A 25,255-nucleotide genomic window follows, 5' to 3' on the forward strand; every position below is an offset into this window, starting at 1 on the left:
TTTATATATTTGTATATATATTTCATTTATTTTGAAATAAATAAAATGCATATATGATATTGAATTATATATGCAGAGGCAAAGTGAGACCACAAATATAATGTGAACTTTTTCCTGTCTCCCTATGCATGAATTCCTTGAGGGTAAAGATGAATTTTTTTTTATTCCCTTTGTAATTACATAGTTTATAAAGATGACCACATAATAAAAGTTCTAACTTCGTGCTGAGAGTACTGGATTGAACCAACATAAGCCTTTCTATATGTCTTCTCTTTGCTATTTAAAAAAGTAAACAAAAAAACACTCCAAACATTAGAAGGCAAGTAGTTACCACATAGTGGTTGGAGCTAAAATAATATGTATGTGTTCTATTATGTTTTAAGGATATAAAGTTGATAAGGAAAGGATTAACTTTAGCTAAGTACAATGGTACCCCACTTATCCTTTGTTTCCCTGTCTGCGGTGTCAGTTAAAGGCAGTTATCATGGTCCTGTCCTGTCCCCAAGCGGGTGCTCCTCCTTTTGATACGTGGTCAGAAAGTCAATAGTAGCTTAACACAAGGCCTGCTTCACTCACCTCACTACACCTCCCCATGCAACATTTTATTATCTCACATCATCACAAGAAGACAGGAGAGTACAGAATAATAAGGTATTTTGAAAGAGAGACGGAGACCACATTCACATATGTTTCATTATAGTATATTGTTATAATTGTTCTACTTTATTATTGTTGTTGTTAATCTCTTACTGTGCCTAATTTATAAATTCAACTTTATAGTAAGTATGTACGTATAGAAAAAAACATTGTATACATAGAATTCACTACTGTCCACAGTTTCAGGAACCCGCTGGGGTCTCGGGCATATTCCCGTGGAAAAGGAGGACTACCATACTTTATTATATGTTTGGGACTATACTTATCAAACTTAATTCTCACAGCCCTGTGCAGTGAGATTTGTTTTCCTTATTTTACAGATTGAGGGAACTGAGATTCAAAGAGATTTAGTTTATTTCCCAGCACAATCTTAAAATAGGCGGGGATGGAAGGAGCTAGGAGGCTGAACCCAGGTCTGTCCCATTCTGAAGCTTGTTTTACTCCTGTGTGCTTAATGCTGTATATGTAAATCTGTTACCTGCTTTCCTACCATGAAAAAGGCTACTGGAAAACTAAGAACTTTATCACGATGCTTTACTTCAGAATTCCATGCATTCTAATTGTGTATTTGGTCTCCTTCAGTGTTATTTTATTGTATCTATCAATACTTTTTCTCATTGTGGTGTTCAATAAGAGTGTCAATAAATCTAAGGTCATCAATGACTGGCATTCAATTTACTTTTAAGTAAGATTAAATATGATACAGTTGCTTTACTTACATATTTTCAAAAACTATTGCTGTTGTTTGAGGAGAATTCTAGAATTACTTTTCCTAAATTTACTGTTTATAAAAATACGACATAAGTATTGCTAATTTCAAGATAAAAGTATTTGAACCTTTAAAAAATCTATACATTCTCTTGAGGAAATACTTGAAGGTACTTGCCATCAATTATTTTGAAAAGATGTTGTCTAAATAGATAATTTTTGTGATAGATTTAGTATTTCAAAATCTAACAGAATTTCTAAATAACATACACTGACTGGATAAGGATTTGGTTCTCTTTTAAGATATTAAACAAATATGCAAGCTTAAAGAATTGCATTTAAAGTCTTCTAAGAAAGCAGAGAATAATAAAAGCAATCTCCACAAGGTCACCTTACAGAAGGCATCTGTAAATTTGGGGTCTGGATTTAATTCTTGATCAGTCAATATGAGCTTATAGCCATTCATAACCTCAGTTTCTTAATTTGTACAATGAGGATTGTAATAAATGTGTCAGAGTTATTTTGAAATTAAAGAAGACAATATATATCATAGCACTTGATAAACTATAGTCCTATACAAATAGAATGTCAATATCATTACAAGTGATTCAATTTTTAATATAACAGATGATTGCCAACAAATACAACGAAACTTTTGAAAGAACATAGGAAATGTTTTATATGACTTCTTAGAACTAAATCTTTATGGTCATATTGAACTTAACCACAAAATAGACATATGATAACCAAAGCCATGTCATTTACATACCATTCATTAAAGGGTCCAAATGACCTGAGTCATATATTTAAGTACACACCAATTTTATTCTATTTATTTTATTTATTGTCTGTAAGGGGACAGTTACCTGGTGCAATGTTTTCTGGATTTGGGGGACTTCGTGGATCCGGGGTGTTGGGAGGAGTAAATGGGGCTTGTTGTGAGCCACCTTCCAAGTTGCTTCCATCCAGTTTCCCGTTCTGCATGGCAATGTTGTGCTGTATTTGATCAAAAGTAAACTCTGCTGAAAACTCAAAAATGTTGGACACACTAATAGGAGATACCGTATGTGCAAGACTCCATTTGTATATTTAAAACTTAAATACAGTGCCACTTTCTTGTTTCTTGGGGCTTCAATAATTTATATGTAGTTGGTTAAGTTATTGAATGAGAAATTTTACTGATCCTAACCTAGGATCCGTTATATGACAACACTTCAGTTAATAATTAATTGAGGGGTGCCTGGGTGGCTCAGTCGGTTAAGCATCTGGCTTCCACTTGGGTCATGATCTCTGAATTCATGGGTTTGAGCCTGGCCTCGGGCTCTGTGCTAACAACTTAGAACCTGGAGCCTGCTTTGGATTCTCTATCTCCCTCTCTCTGCTCCTACCCTGCTCGCCCTCTGTCTCTCTCTCTCTCTCAAAAATAAATAAACATTAAAATAATTTTTTGAATAATTAATTGAGCCTCACTATGTGCCAGACACTGTGTCTAAAGCTTGGTATCAATTATTTAGTGTACTATTCACAAAGCCCCTATAAGGTGAATCTATTTCATTTTTAGGTCTTTACAAATCTAATATTATAGAGCATACCGGCCAAAGATTTGGCTTAGTCACAGTTACATTACTATTTTGTTTATACTGAGATTTAATTATATTCTTTAGTTTGTCTTGTTTAAAAATTTAATCTAAAATTTGAACTCTAGTTGTGTATGAAAAATATACTTGGAGCTGCATAGATTTATAAAAGGAAGAATCTGGGATTTCTAGGAAGTAAAATACTTAAAAGAGATGTTCATCTTTTAAGTTTTAGGTGAATTTGTTTTATTATTATAATTTAGGATTTATTCTATGGCACTAATATAGCACCTTTAAAAACAGTTAATTTGCATTTTAACAGAGAAAAAGACATTGTAATAGGTGATGTCTTCAGAAGCAAGGCTAGGCATTATCTCTATAATAAAGCATTGTTGTAATTTGATATGAGAAATATGTGTGTTTTAAGAAGAAGCCAATCTAAGAAGTACCTAGTTATTTTTTTTTAACTTTAGAAAGAAAAATTTAGTGAAGAGCATAGCAAATAAAAGCCAATTTTGACCTTATGTGACAGAAGCAGAAAACATTTTTAAATGCTTTTTCACTTTTACATGTATTTCTAAGATGATCTGGTGAAAAATAATTTTACACTTTAGTACTTAAATAAACTTTATCTTTGTTTTCAGGCTTTCCCCACCCACAGCCACTCTCCAGGTGCCTTTTACATTCACCTTACTCTCTGCAACACCGTGGATAAAGCTGCTGTGGAAATGAATAGGGCACATATTGGCAATGGGAAGCTGGCTTGTGGAAAGGAGCAAAGACATGAGAGATACTGTTTATTAGGTGAGCACAGTGTCTTGATTACTGAGCAGAAGAGTTGGCATTTTATTCCATAGGCAACAAGGAACAATTTCTAAAGACTAGAATAATGTTATACTCAGAAATATCAGTATTTAGCTTTTTGAATGTAGCAATTATCTTAAGTGTTAGACATTTAAGTCTAGACTAGACTGGTATCTTTTCTCACTTCTGAACCTACATCACCTCTCAAAACTTTAATTATAAATAAAAAGCCAACTGAGATAAATATAGGAACATCATGAATTTAGAATTCTTTTTCTAAGTACCTGAAATTTGTCCATGAGATACATTTCACCTAAACTTGCAAACCATTCTACCTACGGTAATTTAAGAATCATAATACTGATGTTCTTTGAAGACTTCTTCCTGGGGATTATTGAACAGGAAAATCAACTGTGTCTAGCTAGTCATTAATTATCAGGCGACATCCAGTACCTCTATTGTCATCGTTAAATATACAAAGAAAGCCTAATAATAGTTGAGTAGCAACTTACTTTAGTTATGATATAAGCCTTAAATTACAGAGTTCCATCCTGTGTGATTCCCTTCAGGAGAAGTTGAAAAGATAAATGAAAATCTGTTTCTTTTTATTTCAGTTAAGTTGACCCTAAACAAAGTAAAACTAGAGCAGCATCTTACGGGTCATAAACATAGAAGTTATAAACACGTGGATAATATCTATTACATGATGTCTGTTGAAATATCAATAGAAATAAAAGGTCTTTTTTAAAAAAACATGTTTCTATAATTTTTGCCAAATACATAGAAGTTATTTTTTGCACAAAATAAATATATGTTAGGAATCTCAGTATATTTAGTTTGGTCTTATTTCAGAATTATTTTTTATTGTACACTTCCCCTTTCCCCACTATTATTTAAGATTTCTAAGGATTTTAAAAAGTCCATAGTTACCAAAAACATATATAGTCTTCACCATAAAATGGAGATTGTTTTCCTCAATATCATTTTATAATGATTTATAGAAGTTAATTTTAATTATCATGAATCATTCTTCTATTTTATTTTTCCTTAAATGCTTGTTTTCTTCATCCATTTCAGTTTTTGCCTACTGGTGTAAGAATTTGATCAATTCATGAACTAGGGTTTCAAAATTGGCTTTGTAGCAAGGAGTGTATTTTCATTTCTTTTCAAGACAGCACATTTTCTGTTGTTATTTATGTCATAAGGTTTGTGTGGCTTAATTCTGACGGTTTCTTAGCAGTAGAGTAAGCTCAAAGCTGCCGTTAGCTTTTTCATTTTTAAAATGGTACTTAGAATTTGGACAAATGGCATTAAATTACCAGGGAGTTGGCTTGTATTTTCATCTAATGATGTCCTAAAGATTATAATAAAATAAGACATTTATATAGAGTTAAATAATTATTTTGACAATATTTATTGCTTGAGGGAACCAGTAAAAGTAAAAGCTCATTCCAGAAAATGTAGTTAATAAATTAGGAAAATGTGATATAAATCATATAAAGATGATTCAAGAAGTAGATTATAAGTAATAGCTGTTTTCTTTCAATATTACTTTGTTTCTTCTTCACTACACAAAGGCTGTATTTATTTATCTATGAGTTCCCAGCATAGTATCTAGAACACAGTAGACATTCACTAAATATTTGCCAAAGTATAAATAAATGAATGGAAATAGACCTGAGCCTAATATTGTTTTTAAATTCCCATCATATTAACAAGGCTTGCTCCAAGTTGCAATCTAGTGCCTTGATTAAGCAAATATATCATTATATAATGTGGTTCACTCTCTCTTCCTCAATGATTTATTATGCAGGTCATTTTTAGAATTAAATACAGATCATTAAAGAAGGCACTTTAGAGAACATTTTAGTCCATTCTCTTATTTTCTAAATGAGAAAAGAGGTCCAGGAAAGCTAAAAAAACTTTTAAGTGGACTCCAAATTGCACAGCTTGTGGGACAGCCGGGACGGAACCCTGGTCTTCTGGTTTCCAGCCCAGTTTCCTTTAATTACACCATGATAAGTGTCAGTGCCAAGAATTCTAAAATTCTGAGAGCTGGATTTCAATCTTATTTATTATAGTGTTGCTTAAGACAAATTAATATACTTCCTTGAACATTACTTTCCTCATTTAGAAAAAAGAGAGAGTAGATTTCAACAGACTTTGGAGTGGGTTATGTAACTCAATGACATACTAGTTCATTGCATACGTTTTTATTGTTTATTGCTCTAAGTTACTTACTGGCATTTGATTGTTTATTTCAATATGCTTGTTACAGACTATTTTATTTATTTAATGTTCAACCTTTTAGGAATACTGAAAAACTGTCAAGGCATATTCTTACCTTTTATGTATAATCAAAACATTTGGCCACAGGATGTTGTCAGTAATTTGAGATACTAGTGATGAAAGAATATATTGTGTTCATAAAGACATTTAAAAACTCATTGTGCCTTCCTCCAGAATTGTAGTTAAGGCATGGACTTAGAGATGTAAGTATAAGTTATGAAAACTGGATTTATTCATTTATTCAGGTGCCTAGACTTGTAGATGACTTTTCAAAGAATTTCCTTAAGCCACCTCATTTTATACTACTCTTTAAAGCTGCTCCTCTGTTGTCATTAATGAAAGAATATGATTATATAATTAGACATCATCAGCTGTGATAGGGATTATTTTAGGCTCACACTGTATTAGCCACATTTTTGGATGTAGATACTGGACATAATTATAGGGTAACATAACATTATATTTATCCATGACTTCAAGTGAAAAATCATCCCTCACAAATGTAAACATTATAGTTCAGTAAGATTTGATGTCTAACCAAATTCATAGTTATAACTAGACTTAATCCATGGATGTTAAATGATGCTCTTTAATGTGAAAAAGAAATTATTTTATTTAAGAAGTCCCCTCACATTTATTGTTAACCAGGGAAATAGAAATTTCAGGAATGAATAAAATTTTAGTGTTTGTGGGTGTGGATGTTAGTTCTGTAATGTATTTTAGTAATTACAATAAAAGATCTCAGTGAAACCAGTCTATTTGTTGTAAAGATGTGAGATGTCCATTCAAAACAACTTATTAGTGGGGGCAGCTGGCAAATGTTTGGGTTGAAATGCACAAGTAAACTTACAGACTTCCCATAGTTACAGGAAGAAACCTTTAGGAAATAAAACGTATTTATTGTAGTCTCCACTACTTCTTCAAGTTTAGAACCAATGCTTTATTCCTTTTTGATTCTTCATGACTGGTATTTTATTTTTAAAGCCATTTTCCCAAAACTAGTTGTTTTCCTACTATGAACTTCTTCCTCTATAATCTCCCCATAGAATATATTGTGTTCATAAGGACATTTAAAATATATATATAATATAATAAATATGTATATATATATATACACATAATATAAATATATGAATAATGTAATATTAATATAATACATAAAACATAATTTAAGTCATTAGTTTGTTCATTTGTTTATTACCTTTAAGCTGAGGGAAACTTTTGCCTGAAGAGTTTTGTCTACCTTGGTTTGTTGTTAATAGGAATCAGACTTCCCTACACAATGTGGAATAAATGCTTTGAGTGAGAGGAGCTCAACTGTGTCTGTAGTCCTCAGGCACGTTTCAGTGCCAGGATGTACTCAGCCAATAAAATGCTTATACTTACTTTGTGGAGTGCTGTGTGCTTTGGAATTGTTCCCATCCCAAGCATTTAACTAGCAGTGATAAGACCATGGAAACTTTTAGTTACACCAACCTCCACTCCCTCTCCCTCCTCTTAGTGAGCAGACCAGTTTTTCAGTGCCAAATTTACAGGTTTGCAGTGTCCCTACTAAACTAAAAAGATACTCATAACATATACAATGCTTCTTTTGTTTATTCACCTCAACTATTTATTATCATGAGAAAAAAAAGTCTAACAGCATCAATGGGAAAATATGTCAAATAAATATGTAGAACACTTGTTTGGGAATCTAGTGATACATATACACTTAGAAATGCTGCCCATTTATTTAGATACCACATGATCAGGTTATACCTACATTTATTTGTGCTTTAGATTCATACTGGAAATTTTCAAATGTGTATTTATCAGATCTTCTTTGTCGCATCTTAAATAGTCTGGCACCACGGTTACTGAGGTGGGATAATTCTTCCAACATGATGTCTCTGGGGATGCTGACTTTTTTGCCCAGGTGCATGCCATCTACATCTGTAAAACAACATTCATGTGTATGAAAACCCCAAGGTAAGCATTTGTAAGTGCTTTGCTAAATTCCATAATTTATTGCCTGCTATGTAGTGGCTTAAATAAAGACTCTTTATTCAAATTGCTTTAGGTTGAATCCTGGCTCCCTTATTTTCTAACTGTATGATTATAGATATGTTACTTATTTTTCTAAGCCTTGGTCTCCTCATCTGTAAAGGAGGGCTAATGGTAATAATACCCACTGAATAGGGTTGATAGGATTAAATAAAATGCTTCATATAAATCACTTAGCAATGGTAACTGGCACATAGAAAGAATGACTGAAAGTTAGCTAATAACACTGTTATTATTTAGTGTTTCCAAATTTAATGAGTTTTCAAACAGCACTGCTTATAGTTGTTTTAATAAGTTTTATTTGGCACTCCACATTTTTATGTGTTGGTTTGAATTATCCCTAACACTAGAAGGCCTACCCTTCCACTCATGCCATCCATTTCCCCATCACTGTCAAAATACCATTCATTCTGCAGCCATCACCAAGGAGCCTAGTATAAAGCAGGCAGGTGGTGAGTATTGAGTGAAGAATCCTTCCCAACCCAGCTTAAGTGCTATTTATGTGAATTCCTTCACTAAAATCTGTATTCATAATTATTCATGCCTTTTCTGTATTCCCATCACACTGAATCACAATTACTTGATTCCATTTTACTGATTTAATAGTTTGTAATTTTTGTTTTGTTTTGTTTTAATCTTTGTGTCTTCCATGCCTTAAATATGGGCGATGTCCAGTAAATGCCTGTTATTTTTTATTTCTAGTACTGGATTTTTTTAAAACTCAAAAGAAATCAAACTTTTCTCTCTACTTTCTCCTTTAATCAAGAATATGTTTCTGTGTCACACACAGAATACTCTTGCCACTGTACACTGTTGGTAAATGCACAGGAAGAAAAACTGGGCCACTAGTAAAATAAATAATTATGCTGATTGATTGGGATGACATTCTTTGACAATGGGACAAATTAACCTTAGTAGTTGGGCTTTTGGTGGTATTTAAGGATGAAACAACAGAATTAATTAAATTTTCTCCTTATTTTACTTTGGAAAAAAAATCAGTTTGTTTACATATTTTGATGTTACATGAAGAAGAGCTCCACTAATCATAAAACTAATAATATAAAGACTTCTGTTTCTGAGAAAGTGGATATACTTTCCCTATACCTCTGCTAAATACAACTAAAAATCCTGAGCATTATGTATAAAACAAACATGAGATGACTCTGAAAGATGGGGAGAAGAAGGCAACTAGCTAGGACCTCACAACTCAAGGAACAACATGGTGGTGAATTCTCTGAGTTTTCTTTTAGCTACAAAATCCCAGACTTGGAGCTAAGATGCTAGCAAGCCAGACAGACCAAGTGCAGACAAAAAAAAAAAAAAAAAAAAAAAAAAAAAAAGCCCTAATAAAAGACTGTTATTGCCAAAAAGACCAGGAAAGGAGCAGCCTAGAAAAAAGAAAACTTTTAGACTATAGCCATTCTACCTCAGCAAAATACCAAAGAAAAAACTTTGGTCCTAGCCACATCAACAAAAGCTAAGTGGGGAGCCTAGAATTTTACCCTTCTGAGGCTGTAAAAAGGTGCCACAATACTCCCACTGGGGTGTTGTCAGAGAAGCCAGGGAAGAAACTGGGACTTTCATTACTATTGGCCAGTAACAACCTTCCCTCCCTGCAGTGTTAGTGGAGACCATGTGGGGATTTCAAATGACCACTCCCCCCCCCAGCAGTAACAAAGAGTTCTTCCCCTCAAGTTTCAATGGAGGACAAGCGGGAAACCTGTATTACTACTTCCACCCTACGGTGATGAGGTGGCGCTCTCCTTTCCCGCTGAAGCAGTGTTAGACTAAGATAAATGAAAAAGAAGGCTTAAATAAGAGCAAGGGTCTTAGAACATAAAATGAAATTTTCTAAGTTCAAATAAAAAAAATCTCTTATCATACCAAGAACCAGGGAGATCTCAAATCAAATGAAAAAAAGACAGATGCCAACATGAGATAACTGAGATGTTAAGATCACACAACAAAGATTTTAAAGCAGCCATGATTAAAATGCTTCAAAGAGCAATTACAAAGCTCTTAGAAACAAATGAAAAAATAGAAAGCTTCAGCAAAGAAATAAAAAGTCATGGCAGCAAAATAAAAGATGTAAAGAACCAAATGGAAACTTCAGAACTGAAAATATAATAACCAAAGTAAAAGCTCAGTGGATGGAATCAGTAGCAGAATGGAGGGGAGAATGGAAAAGAAAATCTGTGAACTGGGAGGTAGAATAATGTAAATCACCCAATAAGAACAACAGAGAAAAAAAATAGACTAAAAAAGAAAACAAAGAAAGCCTTAGGTATTAATTGGACTAGAACAGAAGATACAGCATTTGTATCATTGAAGTCCCAGGAGAGGAGAAGGAAGTAGGGCTGGAAAAGTACCCAAAGAAATAATGGTTAAAAATTCCCCAAATCAGGCAAGAGACATAAATCTACAGGTTCAAGAAGCTAAGAGAATCCTATACAAGATAAATTTATAGAACTTCACAACATTATGTAATCTTCTAAAAACTAAAGCAGCCAGGAAAAACGACAACTTACCTTTAAGGAGGAAAAAAAGGAGAATGACAATGAATTTCTCACCAGAAACCATTAAAACCAAAAGGAAGTAGCACAAAGGTACTGAAAGAAAAAGTTGTCAACCCAGAATCTGATACCCAGTTAAAATATCCTTCAGAAATAAAGGAGAAATTGAGACCTCTTCAGAAGAGGGGAAACTAGGAGAATTTGTTTCCTGGAGTCCTATCCTAAACAATGGTTCAGGCAGCTATACCAAAATACAAGACTAGTAGTGGTTTCTAAACAATAAAATTATTTCTCACAGTTCTAGAGGCTGGAAGTCTGGTGAAAGCCCCCTTCTGGGTTACACGCTGATTATTTCTTGCTGTGTTCTCACATGGTGAAAGGGACAAAGTAGCTCTCTTGTACTTCTTTTATAAGGGCATTAATCTCATTCATGAGGACCCCACTGCATAACCTAATCACCATCATGTAATACCATCACAGGGGCATTGGGATTTCAGTATATGAATTTGTGGGGGACCCAAACATTCAGACCATTGCAAGAAGCTAAGGGAAGTTCTTTAAACAGAAGGGAAACAATAAAAGATGGAGCAAAGAATACAGTAAGCAACATAAGAATAAGAATGCAATAAGCTTCCCTTCTCCTCTTGAGTCTTCCAAATTATGCCTGATATTAGAAGCAAAAACTATAAAAGTCTCTGATATAACTATAAATGTATGTATAAGAAAAAGTTAAGACAATTATATTATAAACAGAGGAGGATAAAGGGACATGAAAGTAAGTAAAGTTTTCATACTTGAACTGATAAAGTAACAACATCAGTAGACTTTGAAAAGTTAGGCATATGTAATGTAATTCTTAGTGCAACTACTAAAAAAGCTATTACAGATAGACTTGAAATCACAAAGATAAATAGAAATGGAAATGTTAAAAAATGTTTAAGTATTCCGTATAAAAATAGGAAAAACAAAGCAGAAATGAAAAACAGAGGCAACAAAAAATAAAATGATAGAGTTAAGCTCTAACACATCAATAATCACATCAAATATAAATGCTCTAAATATACCAAAGGACAAGACTAGTAGATTGAATTAAAAAATATGACCAGACTATATGATGTCTACAAAAAACTCACTTCAAATAAGTGAGTTGAAACTACAGGTAAATTGAAAGTAACAGGGTAGAAAAATATATATCAAGATCAAATATTAATCAATGGAAATCAGGAGTGGTCATATTAATATCAAATAAACTGAACCTCAGAGCAAAGACAATTACCAGAGACAGAGAAGGCATTATATAATGATTAAAGTATCAATCCACCAAGATGACCTAGAAATTCTAAATGTGTATCCACCAAACAGCAGCAACAACAACAAAAAGAACTAAAGAAGTGAAAGGAGAAATAGACAAATCCATAATTATAGTTGGAGACTTCAACATCCCTCTCTTAACAGGATGGAGCAAGAGACAGAAAATCAGCAAGGATATAAAATAACTCAATAATACCATTAACCAGGAAGGTCTAACTGACACTTACAGAATATTTTACTGAACGACAGAATGCATGTTCTTTTCAAGTGCCCATGGAACATATACCAAGGTAGACCATATCCTGGGCCATTAAACAAACCTCAACAAATTTAAAAGAGTAAAATTGTACAGAGCATGATCTCTGATTACAATGGAATCACACCAGAAATCTCTTACAGAAAGATAACAGGAAAATTTCCAAACATTTGTAAAGTAAACAACATACTTTTAAATAATCTATGTGTCAAAGGGGAAGTCTCAAGGGAAATAAAAAAATTCACAGACCTGAATGAAAATAAAAATAGAGTATGGCAAAATTTATGGGACACAGATAATGCAGTGCAGAGAGGGACATTTATAGTACTAAATGCATACATTAAAAAAAGTCTCAAATGAATAACCTAAACTTCCACCTCAAAAACCTAGAAAAAGAAGAGCAAAATAAACCCAAAGCAAGCAGAAGGAAACAAATCATAAAGATAACAGCAGAAATTAAAAACCTGTTAAGCATGGATTTGGCTTTTGAAAGATCAATAAAATTGACAAATCTCTAGCTAGACTGACACAGACAAAAAAATAAAAGACACAAACTACCAATGTTAGGAACAAAACAAGGGATATCACTATAGACACCTCAGATAGCAAATGGATATTAAGAGAACACTACGAAAAACTTTATACATAAATTCACATAAATTTGAAAACTTAAAAAAATTCACCAATTTCTGAAAAGCACAAAGTATCCCATCTCACTCAATATGAAGTAGATAATCTCATTAATCCTACAACTATAAGGCAGCCAAATTTATAATTTTAAAATCTCCAAAAAAAAGAAATCTTCAGAACTAGATAATTTCACTGGAGAGTTCTACCAAACATTTAAAGAATTAACACCCTATGCTACATAATCTCTATCTGGAAATAGAAGATGAGAGAACAGTTCCCAATTCATTATGAAGCTAATATTACCTCCATACCAAAACCAAACAAAGACAACACATAAAAAAGAAAGCTAAAGACCAATTTTCCTCATGCATATAGAAGCAAAAATCCTTAACAAAATATTAATAATTAGAATTAATATATAAAAAGAATTCTATGCTATGAATAAGTGTGATTTATTTCATGGATACTGGCTGGTTCAATATTCAAAAATCAATGCATTCCATCATATTAACATGCTAAAGAAGAAAAATCACACGACCATAACTTTGAGATCTAGGGCTCGGCAAAACACTGTTAAACTTGATGACACAGGCACAATTCATTAAAGGAAAATTTGATAAATTGGACTTCATCAAAGTTAAAAATTTGTACTCTGAGAAAGATTGTTATGAGGATGAAAAGACAAGCTACAGAGTGGGATACAGTATTTGCAAAACACCTACTTGACAACAAGCTAGAATATATAAAGAACTCTCAAAACTCGCCAGTAAAATGCAAACAATCCAATTAGAACATGGGCAAAAGACATGAAGAGACATATCACCAAAGAGGATGTACACATAGCAAATAAGCATACAAAAAGATGTGCAACTTCATTAGCCAATGCAAATTAAGGAAATGCAAATTAAGACCACAATGATATGTCACTACCAGAATGACTGAAATGAAAAATAGTGACAGTTCCTAATTCTGGGGAGGGTATGGAAAAACTGGATCATTCATATATTCTTATTGGAAATGTAGAATGGTATAGCCACTCTAGAAAGTAATTTAGTAATATCTGTTAAAAAATGAACATAGAACTAACAGTAATAATGGGCATTTATCCCAGTGAAATGAAAGCTCATGTGCACACAAAAACCTATGTACAAATGTTCATAGTAGCCAAATTCTTAATTAAAAACAAAACGGAAACAATCCAGATGCACCTCAATGGGTAAATGGTTAAAAACACTGCAGTCCATTCATACCATGGTACTCAGCAATAAAAAGAAACAAACTATTGAAACATACATAACTGTAGAAAATTATAGTAAGTGAAAAAAGCCAATCTTCAAAGGTTACATACTGTATATACACATATGGTGTCTATATAATTTATCTAGTATTCTTGAAATGAAACAATAGAGAGAAATAAGGAGTAGATTAGTGATTGGTCAGAGTCTCTTAACTGTATTAATGACAATATTCTGGTTGTGACAGTGTATTATAGCTTTGCAAGACGTTACCTTGGGAGAAATTGAGAAAAGGTACATGATGGGAGAACTTTGTATATTTGCATATGAACTACAATTTTCTCAAAAAAAAAAAAGAAAGAAAGAAAAAAAGAAAGCTACCAAGCTATGAAAAGACATGAATAATCCTTAAGTAAAAATTGCTGTAAAGTCTGTAAAAGCTACACACTGTCTGATTCCAACTATATGACATTCTGGAAAGGGCAGAACTTCAGAAGACAGGAAGAACAGAGCAAAGTAAATGATGGTGTTTTATAACAGTTTCCTAGGATTTGTTTGCCAGCCCTGCTGAGTTCTACAGGGAATATTCACCTTCATTTATTTACAAGTGTTCGGAATCTTTGTTACTGTGTGCTTGGAACATGGAAAGAGAAGCTGGGTTGATTTTCAGTGTATTTTTCAGTATACATATACATATATATGCATATTATACACTGAATATATATATTCACTCATATATATTCAATATATTCTAGAGGGAGTGACAGGGTGGGCTGTTTCAACTTTTTGTTTCTATAATCAAAACAGCAATTCCCTTTAGATCACAAAAGACACAAGAAACAGTATTGCTTATACTAACATAGTGCAATCACTATGGGAGGGGGGAATCGCCTTTAAATGCTTCTCAAAACAATTTAATTAGCAATGAGAGAGACAGAGAGAGAATGAAATAATAACACAAAAAATTGAAATCCACAGATTTTTTTTCCATTAGCCTTTTCCAGAAATACATATTCCACATAATATAATTATATATTCCAAATAATGTTTTTAAACAAATTTCGGTTTTTCTGAAAAACTTTCAATGGGACATTTTCAGGAAATGAAAAATGCCCCAAGGCAGGCAGCCACTAGAAAATGCAGAGATGACAATCTTCATAGTAATGGAATCTTTCTCCTTACAATTAAGACCACAAGGCTTTTCCGTAAAGAAACCAAAACAGAAATGCAACTTTTTTCTTCCTCCTCATTTCTGTTACTGATTTGTGTCATTACAAACAGTTAAATAAAAATAGAGGTGTTAGGATAAAGGACTGACATATTATTATTACCTTCTGTACCTTCTAAAATTTCAATCTACGGCATAAGTCTAATTTTGTGACTCCAGACGCAAATTTGAGAAAATGGTTTTTGTCTTGTTTCCCTTTTCCTAATGGCCCCTAATATTAGCTGATACCACCAACCTTTCTGAAATAGCCACATGACATAATTAGATTCCATCCTGCTGGCCTCTGTATTTGATGGTAGTCTTCTAGGGTGGGTTTGACAGGAGTTGATCCACTTTGTGATTGATTCAGAAACAAGTATGTGACCTGACTCAGGCCAATGAGAGTGAATATCAGGACTTGTCTCTGTAAATATGCCAAGGATGCTTTCTGTATCCTGCTGCATCAAAACATGGAAGTATATCATCCAGGAAACTTTTGGCAGGTACATGGTAGAGTATTGAGCCAGGCTTGGGATGAAGCTCATCCCAAGGAAATCAAAACAAAGACAGAGAAACAGGAGAATCCTTGGTGGCATACTTGAGTTGCTAGATGAAGAAGCTCTACCAGATCACCTCTGAACTTTTCAGATATGTGAGCCATAAATTACCTTTATTGTTTAAGCTAGTTGGCTTCTGACTAAGAACCTGCTGGTGTAGTTATTCTCTCTAGATTTTCATCTCACTGATGTAGGTCCAAAAAGTATATTAGGATTGGGGTCATAAGGATGAGTGAATAAGGCCAGCCAGAGAGCCCAGAAGTGGGGGCCTCAAAGAGGAAAGAGAGCAGAGAGCAGAGCTATAACAAAAATGGATATACCCTGGCCACAGACTCATCTGGTTTCTAAGAAACATTCACTCCTTTTTAGCAAAGCACTAGAACCATCATTCAAGCTGCTACAAGGAATAGATGCTCAGTAAGAGCCACGAGGAACTTTCAGGGTCAGGGTGTACAAAGAAATTACCAGCTGATACAGTCTGTTATTACTAGCAAATTTATACCATGAGAGAGGGGAAGTAAGAGACAAAAAGGAAAAAGGAGGAGAGAAGGCACACAAGATAATAGCCCAACCTCTTATTCTTTATGCTCCATTACACTTCCTCTAAGTCTACATTTTCTCCCTTTGAGAACCCATCTGTGACTTTGAGTGACCATCTGACAGTATTAAGGATCTCTGGAGCCAGAAGTACCAGGTGATAAGTCAGTGCTACAGCAAACTTGTATGTGGCTCAGAAGAATCAAATGATAAACTTTCAAGAATTCTGTGAGCCAGTAGTTAACTTCAACGAACACAACCATATTAAAATTTATATAAATAGTATTTAGATAAAGTATATTTAAAACAAAGCAATAAATACTCAAAAAGTATTACTTTCTACTACTTTTTGCCTTAGTCTTTTACTTCTTTTTGCTATTATCTGTGCTCCTGATGTTATTTATATCTATTTGTATGTGAATAGTGGAAATACTATATAATGTATTACTGCACATCTTTTTCTAATTCTGCATTCAGTGTCTTCTTGATGGTAGCTTGAAATTGGCCATGGTGGGAATATTTATACCATAGAAATTGGCAAACTCTAAAAACCAAGGCATTCTACCCCCTAAAGAACCAGTCTTTAAATATTTACTAACAAAGACCTAGATAAAGGAATATGTTAAGTCAACACATTCTGCATAAAGAAACAAACAATGAAAGGCATATCTAAATTCTCCAAGGTTTTCTTCCCTTCCCTTCCAATAGCTAACTTTATTAGGTAAATGGAGCAGGAGTTCCAGACCATCTGTGAGTTGGGGAATCTAATATATGAACACTTTCATTACTGAAACTTTCAGAGTGAAGAATACTGTCAACTGAGCACATAGAATTCAAGTTCAGCTGTTCTCTGCCCTTTATCGCAAACCCGTCTGTAGGGTCTTAACAGTGTGTTTAATCTGGATGCCTGATAAATGATATAACTTGTTCAGGATACATATCTTTGCCCTGATGGATTAGAAGGTTGTCTTTGTGGCATTAGATCATCTATTGAAAATAATATTACTAGGCATACTTTCCTATTGATGTCATTTATAATCATCCAGAATTTTCCCTTTATTCTTTAAAGATTTTATAGGATTTGAAATATAGTATTTTGCTACTATTTCAATTATTTATGAATAGTTGATTATTTAATTATTATTTGATATAGATACATAACTGGAGGGTCTTCACCATAATCAAATTAATTTCCACAAAAATCCTACAAGTTTTAATCTGCTAGAAATATTAAATAATTGTTACTAATATTCTTCCTCAGTAGTGTTCTCAAATGTAAAATATTTTGTGGTTAAATTAAGATCCAAAATCTTACATTAAAAAGTTCAAATATTTTGGGGCACCTGGGTGGTTCAGTCAGTTATGCATCTGACTCTTGATTTCAGCTCTGGTCATGATCTCACTGTTCCTGGGATTGAGCCCCAAATTGAGCTCTGTGCTGACAGTGCAGAGCCTGCTAGGGATTCTCTCGCTCTCTTCTTCTCTCTTTGCCCCTCCCCTACTTGTGGGTGCACAAGCTCTCTCTCTCTCTCTCAAAATAAACATTTTTTATAAGTTCAAATATTTGGTTTTTGAGTATACTCTCCTACTTTTCATACTGAGGAGCTCCATTACTGTGAGTATTAGAAACCAAATGGAAAATTGCATTTTATTGAGAGAATATGTAATCTTCGAAAACATGAACAGTTCCTTTTTCAAACCTTCTGTCAGTGCATAGTCTTATGAACAAAACTGGACTTCAGTTCCTCCAAAGGGAAATATTCTTTTTTTCCCACATTTATTTCATAGGTTGACATTCTGAAACTTCATCAACAATGATTGATTGTGCACAGGTAGTCCTACATATTTAAGATGAAATTTTGATCATACCAAAAGCTACATATTTAGTTAGACCCATGAATCTAGTTCATAGTCTATAAAGATATCACTTACACATAATTGTAGTAAGACAAAAGATCTTTTAAAAATCTACTTCCCCACGATTCCCTGGCAGTTGCCATTCTGGTGGAATAGACAAAAAGAGTGAAGGGAAGTTAATGGAAATTGACTTGCTTTAGGGTGGTCCTATTGATTTACTAAGAAGTCTTAGGCGATATATTTTCTCTGCACTTGTACAGGTCTCTTCTGACTGCTTATAGATGGCCTGTTTTAATTGAATATAGTTCATAAAATATACTTTATTTTAAAATGTAACAACCATATATACATATTACATGAAAGATAATAGTCCAGACTGTGATTTTGAATAATGCCGGAAAAGTCTACAATTGATAATGTCAGTAATAATTTTCTTTACATTAAAAAGTTGATTTTTAAAACCTCTGAGATTCTTTACTTTCCTATTTTATATCTCTTTGCCTTGATTTGAGTTCTAAGACTATTTTGTAAAGTTTTCAAAAACTTGCCATTAAAATATTATTGTTTAATAACTATAAATTTATAAACATTTAAGAAATGAGATTACCAATGTATTGAATTCTACAATTTGAATTATGCAACCATTTAGGACTGTTTATGAGATGTACTTGTAGAGCATTTTAGAATGAAAAAGACAAGAAGGAAATTCAGATGATAGTATACATATAGTGTGGCTGGATTTATTCACTGTGATTTCAACTTGGGTATTAGCTAAAATTTAGCCTAGCTCTCTACAGCCACTTCTCTGAAGGGTCTTATTAGAAAATTAAGAACCTATGGCATGCTCAGAAAATCTATGAATTTACAAGATGTTACTGCACACCACTTTTCAAAATAAAACATGCTTTTTTTCTTGGAGTTTTGGAATGCTAATGTCAAAATTGAAACCAAAGAAAACTAATAAACTTGTACACTGAAGCATTAGGTTAAAATCTTTTTCTCCCGCATACTTTTTGTATTTTGTCTCTGGTATTTAAGGCCTTCTTGGTGTCCTTATTTTGACACTGATGACTTGGTTAATTACAGTTTAAGATAGGCTGATACAGGAAAAGCAAAAAGAATCTTCACAGTCTTCCATCTGAATTTATAGATTTTATACTCTGTACTTTTCAAAGTGCCCTTACAATTTATGTCAATATGATCATCGTCTTTGTTATTGGTGGAGAAACTCAAACACACTGATGTTTGACTTTGGCACAAAGTTCAGTAAATTAGAATCATGGAATTTTAGAATTAGATGTATTGGTTGGGGCGTCTGGATGGCTCAGCTGGTTGAGTGTCCGACTCTTGATTTCAGCTCAGGTCATGATCTCAGAGTTGTGGGATCAAGCCCCACATCAGGCTCTGTGCTGACAGACCCTGCTTGGGATTATCTCTCTCCCTTTGTCTCTGCCCCCCCCCACTCTCTTTCACTCTCTCTCTCTCAAAATAAATGAATAAAAGCTAAAAGAAAAGAATTAAATGTATCAGCAAATCCAACCTCCTCATGTTCAGATGAGCAATCCGATGGCTAGTCTGGAACCCAGGGCTCCTGGTACCCTATCAACAACAGCACTCCCTTTAGAACCTGGGCTTCCTGTTTTCAGACCACAAAGCTAAACTCTTTTCCTGAAGTCACCAAAACAGTCTGCTCAGTCCTCTTTTGTGTGCCGGGAAAAGCTATTCACCAATCATGAGGGGAAAAATAAAGAACATAAACAGAAAACATACCAAAAAAGCCTTCACAGCACCCCAGTGAAAAAACTGTAGGGTGACTGAAGCAGCCTTCTGAGGCACTGTGGTCTTCCCTGTTTCTGAAGTTCTTCTGAACTGTCTGTTATATCTGTGTGTAAGACCAGGGCACAGCATATGCACAGTTCTGCTTATGGCTATTTTAATTACAATTCTTTCCCCACGCGTCCTCCCACTTCTGGTCAGATGCCAGTTATTCTAGAGAGCCTCCCCTTCTTTTATTCTTATTCCCCCTCCTCTTTTCTCTGTCAACTTATTACTCCCTTATTACTCACAACTCATTTTATGCTTCCCTATCTCTCTTTCTCCTCTCCAGTAGTCAAGTCTCAAATGAGTTTCTGAGTGATAGAAAAACATGATTTATACTGAAGAATATTGACCAATTAGGGATAAACAGCACAGGGCTGGTGTCCATGAAACTTTTATAAGCCAAGTTTTCTTTCCCCCACAACTAATGCATGCACAGATAACGGCAAAATATTTTTGCGTTTTTGTCTATCTTTTAGAATAGCACTTGTTAGATGGCAGCAACATGGCTCTTCATACTCCTGTAAGAAGCACAGAAGTTTTGTATCACAGCAGTAACACAAGACTACTACCACTGTCAACTCTACTCCTTCTAACATTGATGATGATGGTCATGATACATGGTCAATGTGAAAGTACACAGCCTTAGTGTCAGGGAATACTCTCTATTAATTATTTGTTGGGAGTGTGGTAGGTTTGCTGCTCATGCATAATTTGACACCACAAATGTAATGGATTTATACTGAGTAAAAATTTAGGGCATAATCAGTAGAGGCTGGAAGCTATCTACATTTTTACTTCTTCTATCCAGTTCTATGTATTTTAGTCTACAGGGATAGGATTGCTCATCAATTCTTTGAGGTTGATTCTTCTTCAGATGAAATGAGTACTCTGATATAAAACTCTCCTTATTTGATTCTTACATTTTTCTACTGTTTTAATCTCAAAGGCTCACTAGCTCTAGTCTCTCCCAGACAACAAGAACTGGAGTGAACTTCCAGTTCATGTTAAAAGACAACACATTTAGTCATCTCATTGCCACGTTTCATTCTCTTCCAGGCTAAATGTTTTTGAAAAGTGATGTAAAAAAACAAAGAAGTTATAACACACAACAGAAAAAAGTCCTGATGCACAAGGGGAAAAGGAGGTGGGAGAAGGATTTGAAAATATCCTTCTCTGTTCAGTTTTATAAAGGAAAATGCAATCCAAGTTTGATTTACTTAGTCTTATTATTAAGATAAAAACAGTTGAATGTTCTATCTTAAATTATCCAGATTTTTACTGCTGTGATGTATTTGAAAATTTGGAGGATTATTCCCAAGAAGGCTTCTCCGCAGTCTATGTCGCATCTCTGCATCCAGGATATTTTCCTAGCTCCAGATCTCTAGACGCTGTATCATATACAAATAGTAAAGTTCCACATAAGATATCAGAGGAAATAAGAGAGGAAATAAAATAGGGAAATTATTTAAGCTATTTCTTAACGTACTACAGCTATTTTATCTGAGATGAGTTAGGAAAGTCTGTGATCATCCTGTGTTATCTGGATACTTGACCTCCAAACAAAGGCAGAGCATGTGACTCCACTTAAGGGGGCTGGAAATCTACCCGTGACTTGGGAGGAGGCTTCCACAGACTTTTCATGGCCAGGACCTACTGGTGGTAAGATAATAGTTTTGAGGGTCTTTTCCCCTTGAGATATAGTTGTATTTTTTCTTTATATTTCATAAACATAAAAGTTATGTTGTAAGAAAAAGAAAAAGATATTCTTACCCTTGTAGGTCTATGGCAGGACTAACATAGAGTAGAATCCAACACATGATTTAAACTGGGAATACATTAAATGGATCAATTGATTAATTATTGTGCTGCAATTAGAAAATAACTTATCTCAGCTAGTTGCAAGGTAAATAATTTATTCTCAAATTCAAGTGTTCACCCCTTTTTCCTTGTTGATCAGGAAAACTATAAAAACAATTTCAAGTGAATTACCTGAAGCAGGAAATATAAAGAAGCACAAAAATTTAAAAGAAGTATGAGTTTTTGAACTGAACTGATACAAGTTCAGTTCTGGAATCTGGTTCAGAATTATTCTCACTGTATTCCAAGCTAGTCTAACATCATAGTAAAACTAAATTGAATCCAGTATGGTAATTTTGTACTGCAAAAGATAGAAAATGAAACTTAACAAGACTGTTTAGATATGACACTGTGTGGGGAGGCGAGTTCAAAAACAATCTTTGATTCTATTCAGTGTGAGTTATGGAAGGTAAAATATGAAAACACTATACTTACCCCTGTACCCAGCTGCCCTCACCAGATATCATGCCTTTAGGTCTCGATAGTGTTCAGGTGAAAGGTTACATTCCTTATCAATGGAGGGGAAATAAGGAGGCATTCTGAAAACCCCATAGATATGTCTGGAATGGCTCAAATCAGCCCTTAAAAGCCTCTGAATACTTTACCTATTCACTTTTAATTGATACTATCCTTTGCTCATAAAGTTGAATTTCCTTTATAATGATCAAAATGCAATGTATAAAGAATTGCTTTCCAGAGTTATTTGCTAGAACTTAAGGAAAAGGAGAGTAGAATATCATCTTGTATCTAATTTATATTAAGTTTTGGGGGGCCATATGCTTTGAGACTACATAAACTTTACATTTCCTTAAAAATTATAAATAAAAGTAGATTTCTACAGAAAAATGTCTTAGTAAACCAATTACTAAATATGAAGACTGGTTTCAGAGTTGGAGAAATTCACAACATGGATTCCAACTTAAAAGCTTTCATACAAAAAAGATAATAGAATATATTTTGAATGTTTTACGCAGTATAAGGTAAAAGAAATCAAGATATGCCATGCAGGTTGGACCATCAAGATAAATATGAGACCTGGCCAAAAGAAGGAATTGAGAGGGATATTAATTTATAATGTGAAATGTGAAAGGCAAGCCAAACAGAATGTACATCAGCTGTCAGATTGCTTCATTCCTTTAGAGCAGTTGTTCATCTGAAAATAGCTTTCAAATGAGAAAGGATGACTACAAAAGGATTAGTTACCATAGGCTTTTCTACACCCCCTAGAGCTCCAGGTTTGTTATGACAGAATAGCAAGGTTTTAAAGGAAGTAAACTATAGAATATTAAATAACATCAGGAAGGATCTATGTTAATGGTGAGCTATGTTAATGCTACAAAGGATTTTTATTGATACCATTTCCATGGATTTCCTTCATGATGGCTGATGCTTGCTGTTTTCTCTGCTTCACCATGGTATTATGTGAAAGCATGGTTTTTTGTTCCCTATAGAAAATAAAGGAACATTATTGAAACATCGTGAAGAACTTGTCTGGAGGGTTTTATAATCATCCTTTTGAAAGACAGCATCTTTGTTCTGTATTAGGAATTTATCATTGCTTCCTACTGAGTGACTTTAATATGTATTCTCTATCTAGTGACAGAGCATGTTACTCATTGACAGGCAAAGTCACACTGTACAGAGGATAATACTCAGAGTTTCAGGCCCAGTCTTATCTATACACTTGTACAATGGTCACCAGGCAATGAGAAACAATGAGAGAGCTGCCTCCTTTCCCCTCCCTCTCTCTTTTCCACAGTTTATTTTAATTTGTCATTATTTCCTTATTGGCCTTCACTTGTACCAGCCTCACAGTACATCAATTCCAGCAAACTGTAAGAATGAAGAAAGGACACTAGATTAAACCAGGACTCTTTGGTGGTGACATTTTAATATTGACATCAACAGCTGCCCTTTAAAGCAAAGAATGCCCATTTATGAGTCACAACTCTGAACCTCCTTGGACAACTGACTAATAAAACATTTTAGGAAACAATATACTCACCTTGTTCTTAGACTGTGCTTTTCAGCAGGGTTGAATCCCAATTTGTGGAGGAAAGAGTGGAGATGGAGTATGGATGGCACTTGGGCCCGATGGTTTTTATCCCTGAGCCTGGGACGGCATGGTCCCTAGCTCTGACTCAAACTGGGGACTGAGCCTTTCTGAAGAGACTGGCATCCAGCTGACATCAACTGACTATATATAGCACCAAATACTTCAGCTACTCATATCTTCCTGGCGAAAGGGAGGAACAGAGAAAGATTAGGTTTTCTCCATTGTGCTTCTAGTTTGAGAGATGGTTGAATGAACATACAGAAAGTTTTTATGGAGCACCTTCTCTTCGAGAAGATAGTAGCCAAAAGGGATTTTGAAAACTTTTTGACATGTAGATCTCATGCTACCTCTAAATTGAGGCGGCAAGAGACACATAACATGAATGAGAACAGAATGATAGATCATTAACTATTAAAATGAAAGTCTGGACAATAATGTCTACAGAGTTTCAAGAATAAAGAAAGCAATGTGGAGCGGACTCATCCCTTAAGCAGGAGTGAGAACAGATGCTGGGTTCAGAAAAATGGGTAATATTTGAATGCTGAGGCAGGTGAGCACTTTGAAATGGTGTTAAAGTTGAGCCATGAAGCTATTTGAGTAAAAGCTTAGACTCATAACTGGGTCACACTTTTTGAAGAAACCCTGTGAGGAACAGTGCCTACAAAGTTGACTAATCTTTGCAAGGTCTGGAGTCAAGGAATCCTGTTTGGGAGAATGACAGGATAACAAATTTTGAAGGTGGGCCTTGTTGGCCTCCTTGCCGGTCTTTGAACACAGAAGAAGCATGTTCCCATTTCTGGGCTTTTGCTTTTACTATTTCCTGCTTGCTGTAACATGCTCTTCGTCTATGCACATGGCTCACTCTGTCATGCAATCAGGACTTTGCTCAACTATTGATTCTTTACAAAGTTCTTCCCCAGTCCCCATGTCTAAAATATCACATGGTGCCACTCTCTGTTCCCCTAATTCGGCTTCATTTTTCTTTATATTTTTGTATTAAAATTAAAGTCGAATGGAAGTGAAAGAAAAACCCCTAAAACAGAAATTTTAAAAAGATGGAAGTTTGTTTTTCCCCACATGTAAACTTAATCCAGAGGTGATCATCTAGGATTAGTGTGATTGACATAATCAACAAGGGCTCAATCACCTTCCAATTTTTTGCTCCGTTTTCCCTAAAATGCAGGTCCTTTGGGCCTATGTGACTGCTTCAGCTCTAGCCAGCATGTTCATATTTCTGTTAGCAGAAAAAGGAAAAAGTAATGAGAAAGGCACACTATCTTATCTCTTCTTCGGAACATGTCCTGATGTTGCTCAGATCTCTTTTGCTTATATCCATCTAT

At 34.3% G+C, this 25,255-nt stretch overlaps 1 protein-coding gene across 1 annotated transcript in view; it reads right to left on the bottom strand.

The window, feature by feature from the left end:
• Positions 1-24,032, bottom strand: part of MYOZ2 (myozenin 2) — a 40,866-nt gene extending 16,834 nt beyond the window's left edge. Inside the window, exons 1-4 of the mRNA XM_003985054.4 lie at positions 23,865-24,032; positions 23,216-23,304; positions 7,798-7,967; positions 2,232-2,361 (exon numbers count right to left, since the gene is read on the bottom strand). Of these exons, the coding sequence (XP_003985103.1) occupies positions 2,232-2,361; positions 7,798-7,967; positions 23,216-23,291 (376 nt within the window). The 5' untranslated portion in view covers positions 23,292-23,304; positions 23,865-24,032. The remainder of the gene's footprint in view (positions 1-2,231; positions 2,362-7,797; positions 7,968-23,215; positions 23,305-23,864) is intronic.
• Between the last annotated feature and the right edge of the window lie 1,223 nt (positions 24,033-25,255).

Source organism: Felis catus, chromosome B1, assembly GCF_018350175.1.
Source record: "Felis catus isolate Fca126 chromosome B1, F.catus_Fca126_mat1.0, whole genome shotgun sequence".
Lineage (NCBI taxonomy): Eukaryota > Metazoa > Chordata > Mammalia > Carnivora > Felidae > Felis > Felis catus.